This window comes from Trachypithecus francoisi, unplaced genomic scaffold, assembly GCF_009764315.1.
Source record: "Trachypithecus francoisi isolate TF-2019V2 unplaced genomic scaffold, Tfra_2.0 Lachesis_group11, whole genome shotgun sequence".
Taxonomy (NCBI): domain Eukaryota; kingdom Metazoa; phylum Chordata; class Mammalia; order Primates; family Cercopithecidae; genus Trachypithecus; species Trachypithecus francoisi.
Window position 1 is genome coordinate 121,771,095 of NW_022681456.1, and position 25,006 is coordinate 121,796,100.

At 44.4% G+C, this 25,006-nt stretch overlaps 1 protein-coding gene across 4 annotated transcripts in view; it reads left to right on the forward strand.

The window, feature by feature from the left end:
• The window catches only part of PHC1 (polyhomeotic homolog 1), a 27,935-nt gene continuing 2,929 nt past the window's right edge, over window positions 1–25,006 (forward strand). Inside the window, exons 1-15 of one of the 4 annotated variants that reach the window (XM_033223377.1) lie at window positions 4–310; window positions 1,554–1,562; window positions 3,420–3,577; window positions 5,865–5,975; window positions 7,125–7,205; window positions 7,741–7,890; window positions 8,782–8,937; window positions 16,800–17,292; window positions 18,910–19,703; window positions 20,231–20,378; window positions 20,636–20,847; window positions 21,799–21,913; window positions 23,540–23,648; window positions 23,860–24,010; window positions 24,450–24,681. In XM_033223377.1, the coding sequence (XP_033079268.1) occupies window positions 1,559–1,562; window positions 3,420–3,577; window positions 5,865–5,975; window positions 7,125–7,205; window positions 7,741–7,890; window positions 8,782–8,937; window positions 16,800–17,292; window positions 18,910–19,703; window positions 20,231–20,378; window positions 20,636–20,847; window positions 21,799–21,913; window positions 23,540–23,648; window positions 23,860–24,010; window positions 24,450–24,681 (2,914 nt within the window). In that variant the 5' untranslated portion in view covers window positions 4–310; window positions 1,554–1,558. Of the gene's footprint in view, window positions 311–1,553; window positions 1,563–3,419; window positions 3,578–5,864; window positions 5,976–7,124; window positions 7,206–7,740; window positions 7,891–8,781; window positions 8,938–16,799; window positions 17,293–18,909; window positions 19,704–20,230; window positions 20,379–20,635; window positions 20,848–21,798; window positions 21,914–23,539; window positions 23,649–23,859; window positions 24,011–24,449; window positions 24,682–25,006 lie in introns of those variants that run through there. The other 3 variants (XM_033223379.1, XM_033223381.1, XM_033223378.1) reach the window with 3 other exon arrangements.

Sequence of the window (25,006 nt, forward strand, 5' to 3'; positions counted from 1 at the left end):
AGCCCGGCCCGCAGCCCCCGGCCTGCGGCCCCCACCTCCTCGGCCGGGCAGGAAGTGACAGGCCCGGAGCGAGCCCCGGAGGCCTGGCTGAGCCGCTGCCGGGCCCGCACCGGGAGGGGCGGGGAGCCGCGGCCGCGCCGGGCGCCTCCCACCCCGCCCTCGGCGCCCCCGCCCCTCCAGGAAGGGGAGGAGGCGAGGGGAGCCCGCCGCGGAGGCCGAGCGAGCCCCCAGCCCAGCCTGGCGACTGGGGACCCCGGCACATGAGGTGGACGCTCCCGGGGAGGACTTGGGTGCAGAGCCAGGCGAGAAGGTAACCGGGCGACCGAGGGCCGGGGAGGGGCAGGACCTTTGGGGGCTTGGCTGCGCGGGGATGTTTCCTCAGCCACCTCCATCTGTGTAACGCCCCAGGTACCTCCCCCAGTTGCTTTCCCTGCCTACCTCTGGCGCTGAGCTCTGCGGTCCTTCGGCTCTGCCTGTCCGAGTCTTCTGGCTATTCATTCTGCTGCGCTTCATGCTGTCTGTCCGTCACCCTAGCTGCCTCTGACTGCTCATTTTCTTATTCATTTTTCCTTCTCTGACTTTGGTCCTTCCAGCCGAGCATGCTGTCTCGTTATCTCCCTGCTTTCGTGGTCCACTGGGTTCTTCAACCTCCAGTTCCTTGACTTCTGCCTGTCTCCCTGCTATCTGTATGCACATGTCCCTGCTCACTTGGGTCAGTTCACTCTGGGCGCACCACTGGATCCACCCTCTTTCCCCGGTGTATTTGATTTCTCTTTGAAACATCATTTTCATCAAGGTTCTATATAGAACCAGGACCCCTGGGTGTCTACTCTCCCTGTTCTCTTGATTATTACCGTGTCTTTGGCACAGTCTTCCCTGAACCACCCCCTTCTCCCGTCCCCTTTCCTATATCCCATCCTTTCTACATGATAAGAGTTTCGTGCTTAGGGATACTGACTTTCTCCAACTCTCGACCCAATACTAAGTCCACCTCAGTGTCCCTTTCTAGCTCCCTTTCGTAGGTCTGTGAGCCTAGCCAACCCCATGTGTACCCCACATGCTACCTTTTAGGATGACCGTGGCTTAGCTCCTTTGGGGACATCTGTGGATCAGCTTCTCACTCTCTTCCAGTTTAATTTTGAAAATTTTGATTCCTGGTGCTGCCCAAACTGCTTGTCTCCGTTTTTTGTATTTAATCTTGTAGTCATAATGTTGATCACAAATGAATACATTTATGTGCCTGGGATCCAGGAATCCTGGTTTTGGTGGCAATTTCCCTCGATTTTATTGAGACTTTTAAGTTGGTCCCTTTACATTTTTATTTCTAGTTCACAATCAAAATAAAATTGTTAATAAGAATTCAGTTTTGGGGAGACGAGGGGTCATACAGTTTGTGAGTATTTTCACATGTGAATGTAGGAATTATGGTCTCTATACCGAGCAAAGGGGTCTCATGTCTCTGAGTCCAGTGAACTAAATCCAGTAATCTATAAAACTGTGCCGTGCTGCCTCTAATCCTTACCCACTTTTTTTCTTCACATGCTGATAATGAGGATTCATGGGTCTGTATCTGTTTAGTGCTTTGATATTTTGGCAAAAGATGTGGGGAGAAGGTAGACTAGTTGAAGCTGATATGAATTTTCCTATGTACTTTTTGGGTTATATACATGTTTGCAGTGACATTTGGTAGTCCTAAGTGAAACTAAGGATTTGGGGGTGGGATAATGGTGTGATCGGATGATACTGGGAATGAGATAATAAGAAATATCCTCAGCTTTATTGCCAAGGCCAAGCAGTTTGATTTTATTTACTTTGCTTGTTTGTTTGTTTTGGATGCAATCCCTGTGACCAATCCATTCACCCTAATAAAACTGTTGACAACACTTAGCAGAAATTCTGGTTTGATGTCTATATCCCTAAGCCAAATAATATTTTGGTGACCTGATATTTCTAGTGGCCCAGTGCCTCAGAACTAGAGAAAGTAGTGTGGAGCTTAACAAAAGAGAAAAACAGAAAGAATGAGTAAAAACCTTATTGTCATTTAGTGCTGCTTTGGAAGAATATTTATTCTTATCTCCTGTCTCTTTGCTTGGTTCTTAGCAATGTTTTCATATGTGTCTTTTTGCAAATTTGAGTGTAGTCCCCAGTGGGTAAATTCTGACGTGTTAGTAGACTACAAAGTTGCATCTTACTTTCTTGAAGATTTTCATTGTGTGTATTTCTATGTTGCATACCCCGGAGTCATTTCTTAAAATGATATATTACATTCAGTATGAAGCCTTCTTGGCAGTGAGGAAACAGGTATAAGGAGGAAAAGCGACATGCCTGAGGTGTTATTAGTAGCCGGAGCTGGAACCAGGCAGCTATTTGGGCTATGTGGGCTGTAGGTGAGCTCTTCCGCCTCCTAGTATTATGACCTTCCATGACTGTATCTTAAGGTCCTCCTCCATAAAATGAGGATAACGAGTACTCACTCTCATAGTGAATGACACTGCCTTAATCACAGTTTGGTTTGAAGAAGCATGTATTAGTCTAAAGACTTGATACTTATTAGGGCAACTTCTTTAATCTCAGAAAACCTTATTTCTTAAATTGTGAAATAAGGATACCAGTGTTGACAGCACTACTATGAGAGAGAGAGTATAGGTGAAGTGCCTAACCCAGTGAAAGGAGGCAACTCGTGCTTCCTCAGTATATGGTGACTCATTGGATGATAACGCGATGCAGATGGAGACGAAAACCAGATAGCCAAACATTTTCAGTGAGAAGATTTTAAACTGTTAAAAAATGTTATGGGGCCGGGCGCGGTGGCTCAAGCCTGTAATCCCAGCACTTTGGGAGGCCGAGACGGGCGGATCACGAGGTCAGGAGATCGAGACCATCCTGGCTAATACGGTGAAACCCTGTCTCTACTACAAAATACAAAAACTAGCCGGGCGACGAGGCGGGCGCCTGTAGTCCCAGCGACTCGGGAGGCTGAGGCAGGAGAATGGCGTGAACCCGGGAGGCGGAGCTTGCAGTGAGCTGAGAGCCGGCCACTGCACTCCAGCCCGGGCGGCAGAGCAAGACTCCGTCTCAAAAAAAAAAAAAAAAAAAAAAAAAATGTTATGGGAACGTAAGGTAGCTTTGATACTGTAAGGTGCCATCTCACCTGGCCATTTTACTTAGTGACAGCCGTGAGGGAATAGGTAAAGGCTGTTTCTTTTGAGACTGCATAGCTTCAAAAGATGGTAATATTGGGAAGACATGGTTGCAAGAGTGTACTGAAGATTTGGGAGTTTTAAGATGAGAAATCATGGCTTATGGAAGAGGAGGAGGATTCTCAGATACTTAGGGATTTCCTGTGTTCTTGAATAATAACATGAGATAACAGCTTGGGATCAAGATACAAGTTTTAACCTTTTACTGCTCCCATCTAGGTCTTGAATCAGAGCACCAGCCTTGGGGACCCTGGACCGCTATCATGGAGACTGAGAGCGAGCAGAACTCCAACTCCACCAATGGGAGTTCCAGCTCAGGGGGCAGCTCTCGGCCCCAGATAGCTCAAATGTCACTATATGAACGACAAGCAGTGCAGGTGAGGCTCAGCTCTGAGGGGCCATGGTCTGTGAGTCTTGGCTTGTGGTAGGCAGTGATGCTGGAAAATAATTGTGCTCAGTTCTTTTTCAACAAATTGGGGAGAGTTGGGTTAAATGATGACTAAGCTGTCTTCCAGCTCTGAGAATCTTAGGAGTTTACAAAGGTTTGGGCAAGCAAACGGTGAAATCCGGTCTTTCAAATAAGGATTTAAAAAACAACATTCAGTCCATCTAGCTAGATTCTAACTAACCCTTTCTCATCCTGGATTGCCAGGTTTTTAATCGTTGGCCATTCTTGTAAATCCCCTTGAGTAATAGAAGTATCATGGAGCTCTTTAGAGATTTATTTTTAAACAAACAGCAAATTCCAGAATTAATTCCAAATTAATTCTGTTAGGGAATGAGGTCTTTTAGTAAATATTTTGGTTACTAGAATAACTATGCATATCATAAAAATAGTTCCAATTATTAAAGAATAAGAATTCAGTAAAGTCCAGTTAGCACTAAAACCAAACTACTGTTCATTTTATAAATCTGTATTAGCATATTGTAAATATGTAAAAATGCCAATTGGTTGAATTCATTGAAAATTTTACCTGATGAAATCTTTTAGAAGCCACCATTTATTTTTTCATTATTTCCAACCCATTAGGGCTCTATAACCTTTACTGTCTATCTGAAATATACTTTTACATTTTCTCCTTTTCTTTCTTCTTTTTTTTTTGAGACAAGGTCTAGCTCTATTGCCCAAGTTGGAGTGCAGTGGTGCGATCAGGGCTCACTGCAGCCTCAGACTCCCAGTTCTCTCGTCTTATCCTCCTGACCAGCTGGGACTATAGGCACATGCCACCATGCCCAGCTTTTTTTCTTATTTTCTTTACATTAATCGGCATCTTGTTTATTTTCACCCTATCTAGTCTTTGCTATGGCATGTATTTCCAGCTCCCAATTGGAGAAATAAGTTTGTGTAAATTGCACTGCTTTGCTTTTCTTACATTCTATGGAGAATAAACCATAGAATGACAGTCATGTGTCACTTAATGACAGGAATATGTTCTGAGAAATGTATCGTTAGGCAATTTTGTAATTGTGTGACTGTCATAGAGTGCACGTACACAAACCCAGATTATATAGCCTACTATACACCTAGGTCATATAGTATAGCCTATTGCTAGGTTATATAGTACAGCTCTTGTATACGTGGTCTGCCATTGACCAAATGGTGGTTATGTGGTGCATGACTGTGATTGTTTCTTCCAGTTTTTAAAGGACTATATAGACTTACTGAGGCAGAGGCAGAAGGATTTTTTTTTTTTTTTTGAGATGGAGTTTTGCTCTTGTTGCCCAGGCCGGAGTGCAATGGCGCGATCTCAGCTCATTGCAACCTCCGCCTCCCAGGTTCAAGCGATTCTTCTGCCTCAGCCTCCCTAGTTGTTGGGATTACAGGTGCCCGCCAGCCACCATGCTCAGCTAATTTTTTGTATTTTTGGTAGAGGCGGAGTTTTCACCATGTTGACCAGGCTGGTCTTGAAACTTGACCTCAGGTGATCCACCCTCCTAGGCCTCCCAAAGTGCTGGGATTACAGACATGAGCCACTGCGCCTGGCTCAGAAGGATCTCTTGAGGCCAGGAGTTCAAGAACAGCCTGGTTAACATAGCAAGACCCCATCTCTAAAAATAAAAAAAATTAACTAGACATGGCGGTGCATACCTGTAGTCCTAGCTACTTGGGAGTCTGAGGCAGTCAGGAGGATTGTTTGAACTAGGAGTTTGAGGTTACAGTAAACTATGATCACGCTACTGCGCTCCATCCTGGGTGATAGAGCAAGTTGACCTTGTTCTAAAAAATGAAGGAAAAGGCTGGGTGTGGTGGCTCGTGCCTATAATCTCAGCACTTTGGGAGGCTGAGGCAGGCGGATCACCTGAGGTCAGGAGTTCGAGACCAGCTTGACCCCACATGGAAAAACTCTGTCTACTAAAAATACAAAATAAACTGGGCACGGTGGCGCATGCCTGTAATCCCAGCTCCTTGGGAGGCTGAGGCAGGAGAATCGCTTGAACCCGGGATGCAGAGGTTGCGGTGGATTGCGCGGTTGCACTCCAGCCCTGGGCAACCAGCGAAACTCTGTCTCAAAAAAAAAAAAGGGAAAATAGCTGTTGAAGATTTAGCCCAAACTCCCATCTCCTCTGGTTTCTGTCCTTCCCATGGCCACACAAATATAGTGATTTACATAGAATAGGAGCTAGGAGTCCATTCTAAATGTTTTATCCTCTGTCTTTTCCTAGGCTCTGCAGGCACTGCAGCGGCAGCCCAATGCAGCTCAGTATTTCCACCAGTTCATGCTCCAGCAGCAACTCAGTAATGCCCAGCTGCATAGCCTGGCTGCTGTCCAGCAGGTGAGAGGTCAGCAGCCAGCTGGCCTGAGAGGGAGGGGACAGGCACTACAGGTGGGTAGGGGAGATTTTTTGGGCATATTGCATCCTATACTAAGCCAGGCTGCAGGCAGCCTCTTCTGCCTCCTGTCTGCTGTGGGAGGATGGATGCATCTTAGCTTCTGGGGTTGCAGTAAGAACTATAAAATCACTTTTTAGGTATAGAGTGGCTATGTTCTAGACCTGCGCTGTCTATAATCTAGACCTACACTGTCTAATATCGTAGTCACTAGCCACATATCGCTATTGAGTGCTTGAAATGTGGCTAGTCTAAATGGAGATGTCCTATAAGATTTTACAGTTAGACTACTTAGTATAAAAAAGGTAAAATATCAGTAATTAAAAAATATTAATTGCATGTGAAGTGATATTTTATATTGGGCTAAATAAAATAAATTATGAAAGTTAACTTTTCCTGTTTTACTTTTTAAAAATTTGCATAGTAGAAAATTATATATGTGGTTCACATTGTATTTATATGGGATACCTCTGGACTAGACTTGCATTGACTCATGATGTGACCTGACCAAAAGATCTTTTTCCGGCTGGGCATGGTGGCTCACACCTGTAATCCCAGCACTCTGGGAGGCTGAGGCAGGTGGATCACTTGCGGTCAAGAGTTCAAGACCAGCCTGGCCAATATGGTAAAACCCCCTCTACTAAAAATACAAAAATTAGCTGGGCGTGGTGGTGTGCGCCTGTAATCCTAGCTACTCTGGAGGCTGAGGCAGGAGAATCACTTGAACCTGGCAGGCGGAGGTTGCAGTGAGCCGAGATCATGCCACTGTACTCCAGCCTGGGGGAAAGAGCGAGACTCCTCAAAAAAAAAACAAAAAAAAAACAAAACACATCTTTTCCACCTAAAAGAGAGTGGGAACTGGAGGGCAAGTTGCCTCTCTGCCCCAGGAGTGTTATGTGGTACTCATTGGTTAGCATATGTGGTAATATGAGGATTATCAGGCTAGTGAATATACTTTTCTTTACCCTAAAGTGGAATCTCCCTGTTTATAATGTGAAATCTCTATGTTTTGTGCTTGTGATTTATTACTAGAAGACTGAGAGCTTTTTCCTTCACTGTCTTTGCTACTTCTTGTTTCCCTTCCCCTTTAACAGGCCACAATTGCTGCCAGTCGGCAGGCCAGCTCCCCAAACACCAGCACTACACAGCAGCAGACTACCACCACCCAGGCCTCGGTGAGTACTGCCTCTCCCACTGAGAGGTGTCTCTACCCGGATCTTTGTCCCTGTGTTAAATGACTTTGTGCCGCTGATCTGAGAGTGTGTATTGAGCCGTCAGTGGATAGTTACTGCTCTTAAGTAGAGAATAGTAGTATAGGGGAAAGTAACCAACATTAATCTATATTGGAGTCTCTAAAGAGGAAGTCTAAGGAAGAAAGAAAAGAAAATTCTGGGGAAGAAGAGGAAATAACAAAAGAAAGGGACTAATCCCTGAACTCTTCAATGAGAAGTAAAATCTGTTCTGTTTCAATCTTTTGTCTTCTCAACTGTTAACACTAGTGGTTCGAGACTTTTGGTTTTTTTTCACTTCGTTAATACCCTAAAGTAACCAGGATGACAGTTCTGGATAGGAAGACATTATTCATTTCCCCCGGCTCCATGAAAGTGAAATATTCTGTTCTTGATTGTGTGACTCTGATTTTGTCAGTCATGTACATTTCCTTTTACTTCTCCCAAATCCTTAGTCCTGGTTCCTTTCTATACCACACAGATCAATCTGGCCACCACATCGGCCGCCCAGCTCATCAGCCGATCCCAGAGTGTGAGCTCTCCCAGTGCTACCACCTTGACCCAATCTGTGCTACTGGGGAACACCACCTCCCCACCTCTCAACCAGTCGCAGGCCCAGATGTATCTACGGGTAAGCCACAGATGCAGCCACCATTGACCCAGGGGCATGATTGTCTGCCCCTGGCAAATACTTGAGTGAAAGCTGGTTTTTTTTTTTTTTTTGGAGACAGAATCTCACCATGTCCCCTAGGCTGGAGTACAGTGGCACAATCTCGGCTCACTGCAGCCTCTGCCTCCCGAGTTCCAGTGATTCTTCTGCCTCAGCCTCCCAGGTAGCTGGGATTACAGGCACGTGCCACTACACCTGGCTAATTTTTGTATTTTTAGTAGACACCGGGTTTCACCATATTGGCCAGGCTGGTCTGGAACTCCTGACCTCAGGTGATCTGCCTGCCTTGGCCTCCCAAAGTGCTAGGATTACAGGCGTGAGCCACTGCGCTCGGCCAAAAGCCATTTTTTAAAACCATGGTTACCCTGATGTCTTGAGAGAAGCTGGGACCTACTTCCCATACTTTACTTAACCTAGAAGTGATGCTCTCTGTTCACAGGTAGCCTGTAGATTAAAGTAAGATATTATGCAAGAAAATACAGGCTTAACATTTGACTAAATTAGTGTTAGATACAGTCGACCTTTAAACCTTTGGCACAAGTATACAAATTCTGTGTTACCGCTCAACCTACTGAGTGATATATGTAAGTACTTGTTCTAAAATCCTAATTTTCTCTATTTCTTCGACGTCTGACTCTTTGACATCAATCTGTAGTTTTCTGTGCATTCTAGGTTTTCTTCTGGATGGTTCATCACGTGGAGAGTATGAGGCTCCTGGGTTGGTGTGGAACAGACAGGGCTCAGCTGTTTAATATCTTCTGTTTATTTTGTCTTGTGGTCCTTCCTTTCCATCTCTTCTGTCTCTTCTTTCCCTCTTGTCCTCTTTGCTCTTCGTCTTCCTCTCCTTGCCAGCCACAGCTGGGAAACCTATTGCAGGTAAACCGAACCCTGGGTCGGAATGTGCCTCTAGCTTCCCAACTCATCCTGATGCCTAATGGGGCAGTGGCTGCAGTCCAGCAGGAGGTGCCATCTGCTCAGTCTCCTGGAGTTCATGCAGATGCAGATCAGGTTAGTGGGGATGACTTTACCTGTCGGTGGGCACTGGGTAGGATGAAGGGAATGACCATGGACCTGGGTCCACTCTTATGCTTCATTACACTTTTTAGAATTCTTACTTCTTGTGTTTTGTTTTTCCTTCCCTTAATCACCATAGAACTTGAATCCCGTATAACCTTTGAGTTAATTTGAGTTAGAAAAACAAGGAGATTTGCCTGAAAATAGTCTTGTGGATTTGGGAAATTTTATTTTCAAGATAGGGTAAATTTCCTCACCATCCTTCAAGTCTCCTGTGGGTCTGTTTTATTCGGAGAGTCTTAATTCTCTCATAGTACTGTCAGAAGAGAAGAGATTGTTGAGAGAATTCTTCTGTTAGATCTAAAGCTGACCTGGCTGAGGAATGACCTTACTGGAGGAATGTTTGGTTGCTTCTGTTTGTAAGTTACTCTGGTTCTCAACTTTCACTTTCCTCTTCCTGTTCACTGTTTTTCCCAGTAAAGGTCTTCCTCACCGTTACTTCCTGTGACTTATTCCCAAAATACATGTATTTTTGAGCCTCAAATTTTAGCTTCTTATGGATGGGACACAACCTAGGATCTTAGGATAATTATTACATCCTTATAGTTTATCAGTAAGCTGGTAAATGTTGAGTTCTTCCTATGTGTACTTCTGGCCCTCCCTGTTTGTGGGTTCCATACCTGCAGGTTCTGCATCTTTGGCTTCCACATCCACAGATACAACCAACTGCAGATTGAAAATATTTGGGAAAAAAACCAATTAAAAATAGCAATACAAGAATAAAAAAATACAAAAATACAGCATAGTGTAACTATTTACATAATACATTGTATTAGGTATTATAATTAATCAAGAGGTGATTTAAAGTATACAGGAAGATTTGCTATGTGCACAGATGATATGCAAACACTGCTCTGTTTTATAAAAGGGAATTGAATGTCTGCAGATTTTGATGTCCATGAGCCTGGAACTAATCCCCTGTGGATACCAAGGAGCAATTGTATTAGAAATTTTGCAGGATTGAAAAAGAAATGTGAGTCAGGTTTTCAAAGAGCTTAGATAATGAAAGTGCTAAACTAGGCTGGGCGTGGTAGCTCACTCTTGTAATCTCAGCACTTTGGGAGGCTGAGGAGGGTGGATCACCTGAGTTCAGGAGTTCAAGACCAGCCTGACCAATATGGTGAAACCCCGTCTCTACTGAAAATACAAAAATTAGCTGGGCTTGGTGGTGGTGTGCCTGTAGTTCCAGCTACTTGGGAGGTTGACACAGGAGAATTACTTGAACTCGGGAGGCAGAGGCTGCAGTGAGCCAAGATCGCGCCACTGCACTCCAGCCTGGGCGACAGAATAAGACTCCATCTCAAAAAAAAAAAAAAGTGCTAAACTAAATAGTGCTAACTTTGAGTGACACATGAGTTTGGAAAAGAATTGGTTACATTACTTTGTAATACCTTATTGGGATACTTGAGCAGAGTCTTGAAGGGTGAGTGGATTTGATTTGGAGTGAGAAGAAAACTGGAGAGAGAACAGCAAGCGTTAAGAGCATAGTCATGTATTTAAATATGAGTATGTGTGGTGGGCGTTGGAATGAGGGGATAAATAAAATAGAATCAAGAGGCCTGATGATAAAAGAGGTCATTGCTAGGGTGGAGCATAAAAGCCAAGTAAAGGAGGTTCTAGTTAACTTCATAGGTCACAGGGATCATTGCAGAATAACAGGATGAGGAAAGTATTTAGGAAGAACTGTAGGGAGAATAACTGTTCTAATACCGTTCTGATAGTTCCTGGAGAAGAGAAGTTAGGGAACCTGCTAAGAAACTCTTGGGGTCATCTAGCTGTAAGGCAAGCCTTTGTTTTAGACTTGGTGATAGCAGTGGGAGCCAAGAATGAGGTTGGTTCCATTTCCTTATCCAGTTCTTTGATTTATCCAATCATTCATTCATCAGATATTTGAGTGTCAATATGTGGAGGAACAGAGGGCAGTAGTTAAAAATACGCGTCCGATGGGTCAGATTCCAGCTCCACTACTTACTGTGTGACCCTGTGCAAATCGTCTGACATCTTTCTGTTATCATTTTTTTCGTCTGTAAAATATATATTGTAATATGCCTACCTCAGGATGTGTTGTGAGAACTAAATGAGTTGCTGTGTTTAACTGCTTGAAAAGTGCCTGAATGTAGTGAGTGTTTAGGAATAACTGCTATTACTAATGTATCAAACATTCCGTAACCTTGGGTGCCCAAGAAAGTCATAATCACTTCTTTTGTGGAGCTCATAGACCATTGAAACACCAGACATTAAACTAATAGTCACCTGAATGGGGAAATAATTGAGAAAGTACCGAGTGTTCTGAGAATTTAGAAAGGGACTTAATTTAGCTTTGGCATGGGGTGTAGAAGTCAGGGAGGTGACATTTCACTTGGGACGTGCAAAAGTTAGCCAGATAAGGATGTGAAAGGAGAGTGTTGGAGGCAGGAGGACAGTGTGTCCAAAGGCCCTGAGGAGGGCAGGAACTTGATTTGTTTGAGGAATGGACAGTCTTGTATTCTTGGAGTTTGGCAAAGTGGGGCTAGATGGGTAGGAGGAACCTTATCTTGCAGGGCCTTGGGGGCTGTGTTTAGGATTTTGGGCTTTTTATAAAAAGCAATTGGAAGCTGTAGGAGGATTTTAAATATGGAAGTGTCATGGAGAGATTTGAATGTATTTTTGTTTTGTTTTGCATTTTAAATACCATGTTGATTTCCTCTTTGGAGACTAAACAGATATGTTGTGAGTGTGACTGTCGGGAGAATAACTGTTCTAACGGTTTAAGGGAAAGATGATGTTTGTATTGGGGGTAGCAGTGGAGATGGACAGAAACGCATAGATTTGAGGATAACTTGGAAGAATCATTGAAGAGGGTAAACGAATTTAAGAGATGGGGGAATTAAGGGAGATGCCAGATATGAGATCTGATACAGCAGTGGGTGGCCAGTGGTGCTGTTTATGAGACAACGAATGTAGAAGTGTATTTAGAGTGAAGTTCAGTTTTGGACATACAGGCTTAGAAGTGCTTGGGAGCCATCCATGAGGAGACACTGAGACTGCAGTTTTATTATGTGGTTCTTGAGCTCAGAGAAGAGGTCTGGGTTGGAGATAAACATTTGAGAGTAGTAGGCATATAGATGATAATTGAAGTCCCCCATCTACTAAATTAGTTCACCCTCCTCAGTGTTTAAAATTGCCTGGGGAGGCCGGGCGCAGTGGCTCATGCCTATAATCCCAGCACTTTGGGAGGCTGAGGCGGGTGAATCACCTGAGATCAGGAGTTTGAGACCAACTTGGGTAACATAGTCAAACTCCGTCTTTACTAAACATACAAAAAAAAATTAGCTGAGCATGGTGGTGTGTGCCCATAGCCCCAGTTACTGGGAGGCTGAAGCAGGGGAATCACTTGAATTTGGGAGTTGGAGGTTGCAGTGAGCCAAGACCGTGCCACTGCACCCAGCCTGGTTAACAGAGGAAGCTCCATCTTAAAAAAAAAAGGCCTGGCGCTGTGGCTCATGCCTGTAATCCCAGCACTTTGGGAGGCCGAGGCGGGTGGATCACCCGAGGTCAGGAGTTTGAGACCATCCAACCTGATCAACATGGTGAAACCCTGTCTCTACTAAAAATACAAACATTAGCTGGGTGTGGTGGTGCACCCCTGTAATCCCAGCTACTTGGGAGGCTGAGGCAGGAGAATCACTTGAACCTGGGAGGCGGAGGTTGCAGTGAGCCGAGATCATGCCATTGTACTCCAGCCCGGGCAACAAGGGCGAAACTCAATCTTTTTTTTTGTTTTTTTTTTTTTTTTTGAGACGGAGTCTCGCTCTGTCGCCCAGGCTGGAGTGCAGTGGCCGGATCTCAGCTCACTGCAAGCTCCGCCTCCCGGGTTTACGCCATTCTCTCGCCTCAGCCTCCCGAGTAGCTGGGACTACAGGCGCCCGCCATCTCGCCCGGCTAATTTTTTGTATATTTTAGTAGAGACGGGGTTTCACCGTGTTAGCCAGGATGGTCTCGATCTCCTGACCTCGTGATCCGCCCGTCTCGGCCTCCCAAAGTGCTGGGATTACAGGCTTGAGCCACCGCGCCCGGCCTCAATCTTAAAAAAAAAATGTTTGGGGAGATAGTACAGATTGAGGAGAAGAACGTTTAATATGGGGCCCTGAGGTAGGATGAAGCCCCACTTTGGAAAAGCAGTTCAAGATCGATAGAGGGTAATGGGCCGGCAGAGGGGAATGGGAAAGAGCAGCAGATAGGAAAATCTGGACTGTAGTGTCATGAAGGCAAAGGAACGAAGTGTTATAAGATGTGTGTGTGTGCCTGCGTGTGTGCATGCGTGCGTGCATGGGCGGGGGGTTTTTATTAATAGTGAGGGAGAGTTGTTTCAGTTGAGTTTGGGGGGGTGGTGAATCCAAAGTAGTATGATGAGTTTGAGGGGTGTGAATGGCTGGTGGGAATGAATACAGTGACTGTAAACAGCTATTAAGAGTTTATCAGCACCAGGAAAGGAAGGTGGAACTGGGGAGGGGAATGTGCATTTCATACATGGTGATGAGGGAGCCAGTGGAGAAGAAGTGAAAGAGGAGGCAGTGGATATTATATGCTTCTTGAGATGGCAGGAGGAGATGGGATGTAGAGCGCAGAGAAGGATTGATTGCCTTTTGATAGGGAGGAGAGAAGGGAGAGAAGGGGGAAGTGATGAAGTAATGCTCATATATATAATGGTTTTTGTTTTCTTTGAAGAGGTGAAGAGTAGGAGGAGAAACAGAAGGTAGCCTGAGGTATAGGGAGAGAGTGGGAAAGTTTGAAATAGCCATTATGGAAATGAAGCTGATTGGAAAAACTATATATTAATGATTACTAGATAATATTATATACTAAAGCACCCAATCCTGATGATTCTTGTTAATATCTCTCAAAAGTCATCAACTCTTCTCTACTGCTTCTGCTCCTGCCTGAATTCAGGTTTTAATTATTTGAAACTGTTCTGTACTAGTTTTCTTTCTTTTTTTTTTTTTTGGAGACAGAGTCTCTCTGCTGCTCAGGCTGGAGTGCTGTGGTGTGATCTCGGCTCACTGCAACTTCTGCCTCCTGAGTTCAAGCGATTCTTGTACCTCAGCCTCCTGAGTAGCTGGATTACAGGCTCGTGCCACTACGCCTGGCTAATGTTTTGTATTTTTAGTTTGAATATGGGGTTTCTCCACGTTGCTCCTGCTGGTCTCGAACTCCGGAGCTCAGGCAGTCTGCCCACCTTGGTCTCCCGGAGTGCTGGAATTACAGGCGTGAGCCACGGCACCGGTGTATTGTACTAGTTTTCTAAATGGTCTTCTTGACTTCAGTCTTACCTACTTGTAATTCTTTTCCGCATTACTATCAGGAAACTTTTACTAACTTCTTTTTTTAAAATAAGAAAATACATGTTGTTACTACTAAGTTTTTAATTGTACTTCTGGTACACAGAATTTGCTAATATTATAAGCCTTGGGTCATGACACTCTCTCACTGTTGGTCTTGTCATAACCTTTTAAAATTTATTTACTCAGTAACTTTTAATAATGTAATAAGCAGTGTGCAGTTCCATCTATTGCCTTCCCTTACCCATAGTAAGGAGCCTTCTGATTTCTAAGTCCGTTCTTCCCTGGGATCCTTTTCTATATAGTTTTATTGCCTCTCTCTATATTTCTAAAATGCCCTTTTTATTATAGAAAATTTTAAACATATACAAAAATAGAAAAAGTATGAATTCCTATGTACTTACCATCCAGCTTCTACAATTATCAACACATGGCCAATGCATTCAGGCCCTTCTCCGCCTGTGGAGTATTTTGAAGCAAACCCCAGACACCATATATATTTTTTAATTGTATTGAAATGTCTAAGGTACTCATGCTGTATGTACACTTTTGGAGAGTGCTTTCTTTCTTTTTTTTTTTTTTTTTTGAGACGGAGTCTCGCTCTGTCGCCCAGGCTGGAGTGCAGTGGCCGGATCTCAGCTCACTGCAAGCTCTGCCTCCCGGGTTTATGCCATTCTCCTGCCTCAGCCTCCCGAGTAGCTGGGACTACAGGTGCCCGCCACCTCGCCCGGCTAGTTTTTGTATTTTTTAGTAGAGACGGGGTTTCACCGTGTTAGCCAGGATGGTCTCGATCTCCTGACCTCGTGATCCGCCCGTCTCAGCCTCCCAAAGTGCTGGGATTACAGGCTTGAGCCACCGCGCCCGGCCTAGAGTGCTTTCTTAATAACATTGTCATGATCCGTTTGTTTTGTTGGAGTCATTGTAGTTTATTAATTGTAGTTTCTACATACTGTTCTATTGTGTGAATATATTATAGTTTATTCATCTTCTCTTCTGTAGATGGCCCTTTGGGTTGATTCCAGGTTGTGGTTGCTATGAATAATGCCACCATGGACATTCCTATACATGCCTCCTGTGGTACATGGCAAGAGTTTCTCTTGTGGAATTCCTGGGTTAGAGGGTGTGTGAATGTTCAACTTTAGGATATGATAACAAATATTTTCTAAAATAGGAAGTGTATTGATTTATACTTCAATCAGAAATGTATAAATGTATAAATGAATGTTTATTTTGATTAATAACCTTTATTGGCTTCCTATAATCCATTAAGCGGGCATCATTCTTTCCCTTTATCCATATTTTAGAGTACTGACTATGTGCCAGAACTATGAAGGTGCTAGGAATATAACAATGAATAAGACAGATAAACTTGCTGTTCCCAAACTAAAGTTCAGATTCCTTATTTCAACACACCAGGCCCTTAATGGCCAAGCACCTTCCTACCTCCTTATCCACAGCCTGCCTTCCTAGTTTCGTTTCTTTCCATTCCTTGTAATTCACCCCAAACATAATATTTATAATTTCTAAAAATACAGTCTTTTTAGAAATTATACATATTTTTTATAATATTTAAAAATAATGTCTTTTTTTTTTTTCCACAGACAGGGTCTCACTCCGTTACCCAGGCTGGAGTGCAGTAGCATGATCTCAGCTCACTGCAATCTCTGCCTCCCAGGCTCAAGTGATCCTTTTACCTTGGCCTCCTGAGTAGCCAGGACTACAGGTGTTTGCCACCATACCTGGCTAATTTTCTGTATTTTTTGTAGAGGCAGTGTTGCCCAGGCTGTTCTCGAACTCCTCAAGCAATCTGTCCATCTTGGCCTCCCAAAGTGTTGGCATTACAGGCGTGAGTCACAGCGCCCCGTCTAAATAATAATCCTTTTTTGGTTCTGGCCTTGCAAATGCTATTACCAATATCTTTAAACCCTCACCTTCACCATTGCCTACTGAGTGTCAGATCAGCATCACGTGTTTTAGGAAGCCCTTTCTTGATCTCCCTAGTCTTAGTTGCTCTTCCTTCTTTGTACTCCTATGGTACTGGGTGCATATCTGTACATCTTATATCATAAGTGATAATTTTCTTGTCTTCTCTAGTAGAAAGTAATCATTAAGAGCAGAGACTGTGTCTTTTCTCTGCATTTCCAGTATCCAATGTAGTACCTGAAGCATAGTAGGTTTTTGGAAGGTGCTGAATGATTGAATGGCGAGGAAAGGGATAACTGAAGAGAGATTTTGAAGGAATAAATGACCACACTTGATGACACACTTGCTAGTGAGTGAAGGTGGCTGAAAAATCAGATATGGTTCCAGAGTTCCTCCCTAGGAGGTAGGAAGGCCTTAAAGTATATTGTAAAGGCAGAGATACGAGCTGAGGTCTTCTGTGGAATATGACACAATAGCTATCCTGGCTGCTTTTGAATCTTTGACCTTAATGCCTCCAGTCCTCCTTTTCTCAGTCTGTTTTTTCATGTCTTTCAGGTGCAGAACTTGGCAGTAAGGAATCAACAGGCCTCAGCTCAAGGACCTCAAATGCAAGGCTCCACTCAGAAGGCCATTCCTCCGGGAGCCTCCCCTGTCTCTAGCCTCTCCCAGGCCTCTAGCCAGGCCCTAGCGGTGGCACAGGCTTCCTCTGGGGCCACAAGCCAGTCCCTCAACCTTAGTCAAGCTGGTGGAGGCAGTGGGAATAGCATCCCAGGGTCCATGGGTCCAGGTGGAGGTGGCCAGGCACATGGTGGTTTGGGCCAGTTGCCTTCCTCAGGAGTGGGTGGTGGGAGCTGTACCAGGAAGGGCACAGGAGTGGTGCAGCCCTTGCCTGCAGCCCAAACAGTGACTGTGAGCCAGGGCAGCCAGACAGAGGCAGAAAGTGCAGCAGCCAAGAAGGCAGAAGCAGATGGGAGCGGTCAGCAGAACGTGGGTATGAACCTGACACGGACAGCCACACCTGCGCCCAGCCAGACACTTATTAGCTCAGGTAAATTGTCACTCCTAATGTCATTATTCTCAGAATTAATGTGAAATTTTCCTTTTTTTCTTTTTTTGCCTTTTTTCCTTCGCCTTTTGGTTTTTTCCCACTTCTGTTGGTCCTTGAATAGTGGAAAGAATGGGAATCATATCAGCCTTGAACATATTAAGTTCAGGGTGGGAGGACAAGTGACAGATACAGATCTTATCTGTTTCTACCAGGCAGTAGTCAGCTTACAAGTTGCCCTGTCCGCTTTCTTAGGCTGTTAGTTCTTTAGTTTCTCACTCTGTCTGTTCATTCATCACATCTTACTGAATTGCTGGCTGTTTTCTAGGAATTATTGGGGATACATTTTTGAAAAGCAGATTCCTTATCTTCATGTAACTTAGCATTTACTATAAGGGATGACTTCTCTCCTCACTGTTTAATGTGGTTACTTGGTCCAGCGTAGAGCAGATATAGTACAAATGCCTTAGAGCACTTAAGACTAGTAGAGAGGTGGGGTGTGGTGGCTCACTCCTATAATCCCAACACTTTGGAAGGTCGAGGCAGGTGGATCACTTGAGGTCAGAGTTTGAGACTAGCCTGGCCATCATGGTGAAACCCCGTCTCTACTAAAAATACAAAAATTAGCTGGGCATAGTGGTGTACGCCTGTAGTCCCAGCTACTCTGGAGGCTGAAGCAGGAGAATAGCTTGAACCCAGTCGGCAGAGGTTGCAATGAGCTGGGATCGTACTACTGTGCTCCAGCCTAGGTGACAGGGCAAGACCGATAGTTTATACTTGCTTTCAGACTGCAGGTAAGATGTAGTTAGATGTGTGTATCTTATTTGGTCATGCTGATTTTTGCCTTTTTTGTTTCTAGCACCTTAGTTGTTGATATAGTTAGATAATTTACTCACACAAAAAATTAAGAGTTAGTTGTTATTATACTTGATATTTACATACTCTAGCAGTTCTATTTCTAAAGTGCTTTATCACATGCTTTGATCTCTGGACAATCTGGTGCGATATGGAGAAGTAGAGTTTGTCAATCCCAGTTTACAGTGGAGGAAACTTAGTTAGGTCAGAGCTGACAGGTGCTGACTCTTAAGACTTAGTGATCTAAGCTGATGGTTTGTAAAATCTAAGTCATTCATGGGAAGTGTTGGTATCTTTAACTCTGTGAGTATCTATTTTTTCAGTGAATATTAAGTGCTTCTGAAGTGTCAGGCCCTGGGCTGTGTATTAGGGATGTGAAAATAAATAAAACATGGATTCAGCCTTTTTTGAAACTCCAAGTCTAATGGAGGAGGGGCTAACCATTCTTCTTTGCTGAGTACAGAGTAAAAGAATACAGTATTTAAGTATGGCAAAGATAAGAGACACAAGAAATTACTGAGGCTCTGAAATGATTGAGCAAGGGAGTTCTTTCTCTGAGATCTTTAAGACTCTAGTGGTAATGTCTGATTCCGTGGAAAGAGTATGGATGAAGTGATGTCCAAGTTTCATACTGACTAGATTTATTTTCACCGCATAATTCCAAAACTAGGTATACCTTGGAAAAATGATTTTACTTTTAATTTAGAATGGTTATTATTCTCTTCTCTTTTTTCTCTTTATTCTATTCTGGGATTGTTCCTACAGCCACCTACACACAGATCCAGCCCCATTCACTGATTCAGCAACAGCAACAGATTCACCTCCAGCAGAAACAGGTGGTAATCCAGCAGCAGATTGCCATCCACCACCAGCAGCAGTTCCAGCATCGTCAGTCTCAGCTCCTTCACACAGCTACACACCTCCAGTTGGCGCAGCAGCAGCAGCAACAACAACAGCAGCAGCAGCAGCAACAGCAGCAGCAGCCGCAAGCCACCACTCTCACTGCCCCTCAGCCACCACAGGTCCCACCTACTCAGCAGGTCCCACCTTCCCAGTCCCAGCAGCAAGCCCAAACCCTGGTCGTTCAGCCCATGCTTCAGTCTTCACCCTTGTCTCTTCCACCTGATGCAGCCCCTAAACCACCAATTCCCATCCAATCCAAACCACCTGTAGCACCTATCAAGCCACCTCAGTTAGGGACTGCTAAGATGTCAGCTACCCAGCAACCACCACCCCATATCCCAGTGCAAGTTGTAGGCACTCGACAGCCAGGTACAGCCCAGGCACAGGCTTTGGGGTTGGCACAGCTGGCAGCTGCTGTACCTACTTCCCGGGGGATGCCAGGTCCAGTGCAGTCTGGTCAGGCCCATTTGGCCTCCTCACCACCTTCATCCCAGGCTCCTAGTGCACTGCAGGAGTGCCCTCCCACATTGGCCCCTGGGATGACCCTTGCTCCTGTGCAGGGGACAGCGCATGTGGTGAAGGGTGGGGCTACCACCTCCTCACCTGTTGTAGCCCAGGTCCCTGCTGCCTTCTATATGCAGTCTGTGCACTTGCCGGTGAGTGAAGTCTGATGGTTTTGAGGGCACTACTATGCATGAGAGTGGACCTGGGGCTGAGTGGAAATAGAACTTAATTTAATAGGGGAATAAAGAGTTAAGAGGGTTAATACTGGTGTTTATCTGCTTTTTCTGTAAGAGAGTGACACATTAATGTGTATAATATCTGAACTTTATACTCCTAAATTTGTTACTGATACTATTCTGGGTTTTGGGTATGTAATAAGTTAGATCAAGATAGCCTTAACCAAATCAGTCCTTGAAAAAACAACAGTTCTTGGTTGGTCTACGTGAATACAGGGTCTCAAGACCTAGGTCAGGACTAAATCATGTTACATTTTCTTTTGTCCTGATGTAAAGTTATTAGGAATGACCAGGAATTTTAGTGTACCATGGGAAGTAGATAAATTGGGAAATCTGGAACTAAGGAAATTTTCTTTGAAAGAGATTATTTATGGTAATAATTGTGGTTCCTTATTACCCTTCATTTGTACATCTTTGTTTCTTTCCTCTTCTATACTCTATAGGGTAAACCCCAAACATTGCCTGTCAAACGCAAGGCTGACTCTGAGGAGGAGAGAGATGATGTCTCCACGTTGGGTTCAATGCTTCCTGCCAAGGCATCTCCAGTAGCAGAGAGCCCAAAAGTCATGGATGAGAAGAGCAGTCTTGGAGGTGAGTAACTGACTTCTAAAATGCTGTTGTAGTGCACACAGAGTAGAGAAATGTTCTGAGTGAGCTAAAAGGTAAATCTGGTTGAGGAGAAAATGGGCCAGAAGTTGGTAGACAAATGAATAGATCCAAAAACAGGGAATCCAGGGTGAATTGTCAAGGGTAAACATAGATTATTATGGAAGATCATGCTGGCTCAACTAATAGATGGATCAATATGTCATCTCCTGTCTGTTGCTTAATCTGTGTTTGTTTTCCAGAAAAAGCTGAATCAGTGGCCAATATGAATGCTAATACCCCAGGCAGTGAACTAGTAGCCTTGACCCCTGCCCCATCAGTACCGCCTCCTACACTAGCCATGGTGTCTAGACAGATGGGTGACTCAAAACCCCCACAGGCCATCGTGAAGCCCCAGATTCTCACCCACATCATTGAAGGCTTTGTTATCCAGGAAGGAGCAGAACCTTTCCCGGTGAGGGCAGGGCCACAAGGTGGGACTTTGAAGTGGGGACTTGGTCTGATTGTTGTCTTTTCAAACTCCAGTAAAAATAAAAGGCACAGAACTACTTAATTAAAGAATGGTTCAATTATGCTGTTTATTTAGTTATAAAGAAGGAAAGGAAAAGGAGTGTGTGGACCATAAAATGAAAATGTTGGCCGGGCGCGGTGGCTCAAGCCTGTAATCCCAGCACTTTGGGAGGCCGAGACGGGCGGATCACGAGGTCAGGAGATCGAGACCATCCTGGCTAACACGGTGAAACCCCATCTCTACTAAAAATACAAAAAAACTAGCCGGACGTGGTGGCGGGCGCCTGTAGTCCCAGCTACTTGGGAGGCTGAGGCAGGAGAATGGCATAAACCCCGGAGGCAGAGCTTGCAGTGAGCTGAGATCCGGCCACTGCACTCCAGTCTGGGTGACAGAGCCAGACTCTGTCTCAAAAAAAAAAAAAAAGAAAATGTTAGGAAGAGGGGAAGAAAAGGAAGAAAGTAACCTTTAAAACTGTGATGTTTAGTTAGATTAACTAGTTTGTTTTCTAATGAATAGAATAGTAGTGAAGTTAAGGAGCTTTCCTAGGGTTTGCAGAACCAGGACTAGAACTCAGGTGTCTTGACTCCTAGTGCATTTTCAGCACCATAGGAAGGAAGAGGACAAAATAGGGAGCCAGTGTAGGAACCTGTTCTCCGTTGGCTTATCTGGAAAAAAAAGCCAGTTACTACTTTTTTTTTTTCATTTCCAAACATTGTATAGAGACCGGTTACCACTCTTGATTACCATATTGAAAGTGATTCTCCCTGAACCACACTTGGTCATTAACTCAGAGATCCAAGCAAAGACTTAATATTGATTGGGAAATGTTGGGGAAAGCTATAGAGAAGCAGAAAGGGATCAGGCTAACTTAACTCTCAATGTTTTCTGGGACAGGTGGGTTGTTCTCAGTTACTGAAGGAGTCTGAGAAGCCACTACAGACTGGCCTTCCGACAGGGCTGACTGAGAATCAGTCAGGTGGCCCTTTGGGAGTAGACAGCCCCTCTGCCGGTGAGTATTTATTTAGAGACCCATTTGGGGGAAGGAGGCTTGTGGAGATGCATTTGAGGACTCAGTGTAAAATAGTAGTTACCTGTTTGTTTAAAGTAGAAATAAGGCCTGGCACGGTGGCTCATGCCTATAATCCCAGCACTTTGGAAGACCAAAGCAGGCACATCACCTGAGATCAGGAGTTCGAGACCAGTCTGGCCAACATAGTGAAACCCTGTCTCTACTACAAATACAAAAATTAGCCTGGTGTGGCAGCGTGCGCCTATGGTCCCAGCTACTCGGGAGGCTGAAGCAGGAGAATCACTTGAACCTGGGAGGTGGAGGTTGCAGTGAAGTGAGCCAAGATCGCACCACTGCACTCCAGCCTGGGCGACAGAGTGAGACTCTGTCTCAAAAAAAAAAAAAAAAGTAGGAATAAAATGAAGTCCATCTACACATAGAAACCATATTATATATCAGAGTATGTAGAATCACAGAAAAGGAGTTATATAAGGTTAGGGGAATTTATCCAGCTAAAGTAACCTTTTGAATTATTATTATTTTTTTTGAGATGGAGTTTTGCTCTTGTTGCCCAGGCTGGAGTGCAATGGTGTGATCTTGGCTCACTGCAACCACTGCCTCCTGGGTTCAAGCGATTCTCCTGCCTCAGTCTCCTGAGTAACTGGGATTACAGGCATGCGCCACCACACCTGGCTAATTTTTGTGTTTTTAGTAGAGACGGGGTTTCTGCATGTTGGTCAGCCTAGTCTCCAACTCCCCACCTCAGGTGATCTGCCCGCCTCGGCCTCCTGAAGTGCTGGGATTGCAGGCGTGAGCCACCGCGCCCAGCCCTTGAATTATTCTTTACTCTATAGATGTATTTTTTGGCCGAGTGTGATGACTCTCACCTATAATTCCAGCACTTTGGGAGGCCAAGACCAGTGGATTTCTTGAGCTCAGGAGTTTGAGACCAGCCTGAGCAACATAGCGAAACCTTCTCTCTACAAAAAAATATAAAAATTAACTGGGCATTGTGGCACGTGCCTGTAGTCCCAGCTACTTGGGAAGCCAAGGTGGGAGGATCGCTTGATCCCGGGAGGTGGAGGTTGTAGCGATCCAAGATAGTGCCACGGCAGTCCAGCCCGGATGACAGAGTGAGACCCAGTCTCAAAAAGTTTTTTTTTTTTTTTCAAAAGATGATCTAAAATAGGACATTTATATCTTTAATTTCCAGTTCTCCTTATTCTAGATTTTATAATCTGTCTTAAGGACTCGTATTTACATTTTCCCCATGCTTTTGGAAATCCTTGTGGTAGATGGATCTTATATCTTTCTAGGCATTAGTAATTAGTTCCTCTCTCAGAAGTTGAATCTGAAATCTAAGAGTGTGAATTAGGATGAAATTAGTAAGACGTCTAAAATGGAAAGAGTTTGGCTTAAGATCAGGAAGACGTCATAAAGTTCTCAAGGTACATGTCTTCATGGTTTTAGATTTTGAACTTTGTGTTTTAGGGATTCTCAACTAGGTTGTGTAGGTTTTTGGGGGTAAACCCTGAGAGTAATTTTAGAATCCAGCTCTGAGCCTAATGATTGCTTGAGGGGCAGCAGAAATCCATGGTGACTGTGCAGCAATGCCTTGTTTTTTAGAGTTAGATAAGAAGGCGAATCTCCTGAAGTGCGAGTACTGTGGGAAGTACGCCCCCGCAGAGCAGTTTCGTGGCTCTAAGAGGTTCTGCTCCATGACTTGCGCTAAGAGGTACTCTGGACACCCTCCTCCTTGCCCTCAGCACTGATATCTCCATCTAATGTTGCACCCCTTCCCCAGGATCGTCTCATAGCTGATATTATATGTCTGCCTCCTTGCTTTTATTCCCTTCCCCAAATCAGCTCATAAGCAGCAATTCACATTTAGAGCAGGGTAGTCTTCTGTGTCACTATTGACATCCTGTATGTGCCCTGTCCTGTAGGTACAATGTGAGCTGTAGCCATCAGTTCCGGCTGAAGAGGAAAAAAATGAAAGAGTTTCAAGAAGCCAACTATGCTCGCGTTCGCAGGCGTGGACCCCGCCGCAGCTCCTCTGACATTGCCCGTGCCAAGATTCAGGGCAAGTGCCACCGGGTGAGCTGCTTGTTGCAAAGCCAGATGCCTTTAAAGTGGGTCTTTTTTCTTTCTCTACAGGGCAATTCATTTGCCCAGGTAAGAGGGCGTGAGATGAGAACTGTGGTTTCACATTGATTGCATTACTCCAAATTCCAAGAGATCCTGACCCCCTTTGTCTCTGGACCAACTGTTCATATATCCATTAATCCTTACACTGTACTTGAGTAGAGAAAATCTAGATCAATTGTTAGGTCACGGGGAGAATCAAGGAGGTGATACAGTTTCTATTTGAAAGCCACTTGAGAGTAGATTTTGGGCATTTGCAAATAAAGTGCTGCTTATTTCATATGTGGTAAGATTAGTTTTTCTTCTACGCCCAACCCAGGGTGGTTTGGGAAGACAGAGAGGGGAATAAACCTTTGACACTGACCTCACTGGTTTGCTGTTTTCCCTCTAGGGTCAAGAAGACTCTAGCCGAGGTTCAGATAATTCCAGTTATGATGAAGCACTGTCTCCCACATCTCCTGGGTCTTTATCAGTAAGAGCTGGGCATGGAGAACGCGATCTGGGGAATCCCAATACAGCTCCACCTACACCTGAATTACATGGCATCAACCCTGTGTTCCTGTCCAGTAATCCCAGCCGTTGGAGTGTAGAGGAGGTGTACGAGTTTATTGCTTCTCTCCAAGGTACTGACCCTCTCTTCAGAACCCAGGTTGTTTTCCTTACGTCATCCCACGGGGGCCTTGATAAGAGGGAAAGTAATTGACTTTAAAGCAGTAGGAGCTTGAATGCTAATATAGTGGCTCTACTCCTAATATTTATTCAAGTTGACTTCCTAATTTTTTTCTGGGTTGATATTATCTTCTATAGTGTCAGCAATTTTACAGTGTTTGATTCTCATATTTCATGATGTAGCTGCATTTCTCACTAAATTTTTGGATAAAATATTTTTTATGTGTAATTAACTATGATACCTACCATGGAGAAAATTTTTTTTCAGTGGAGCAGGGT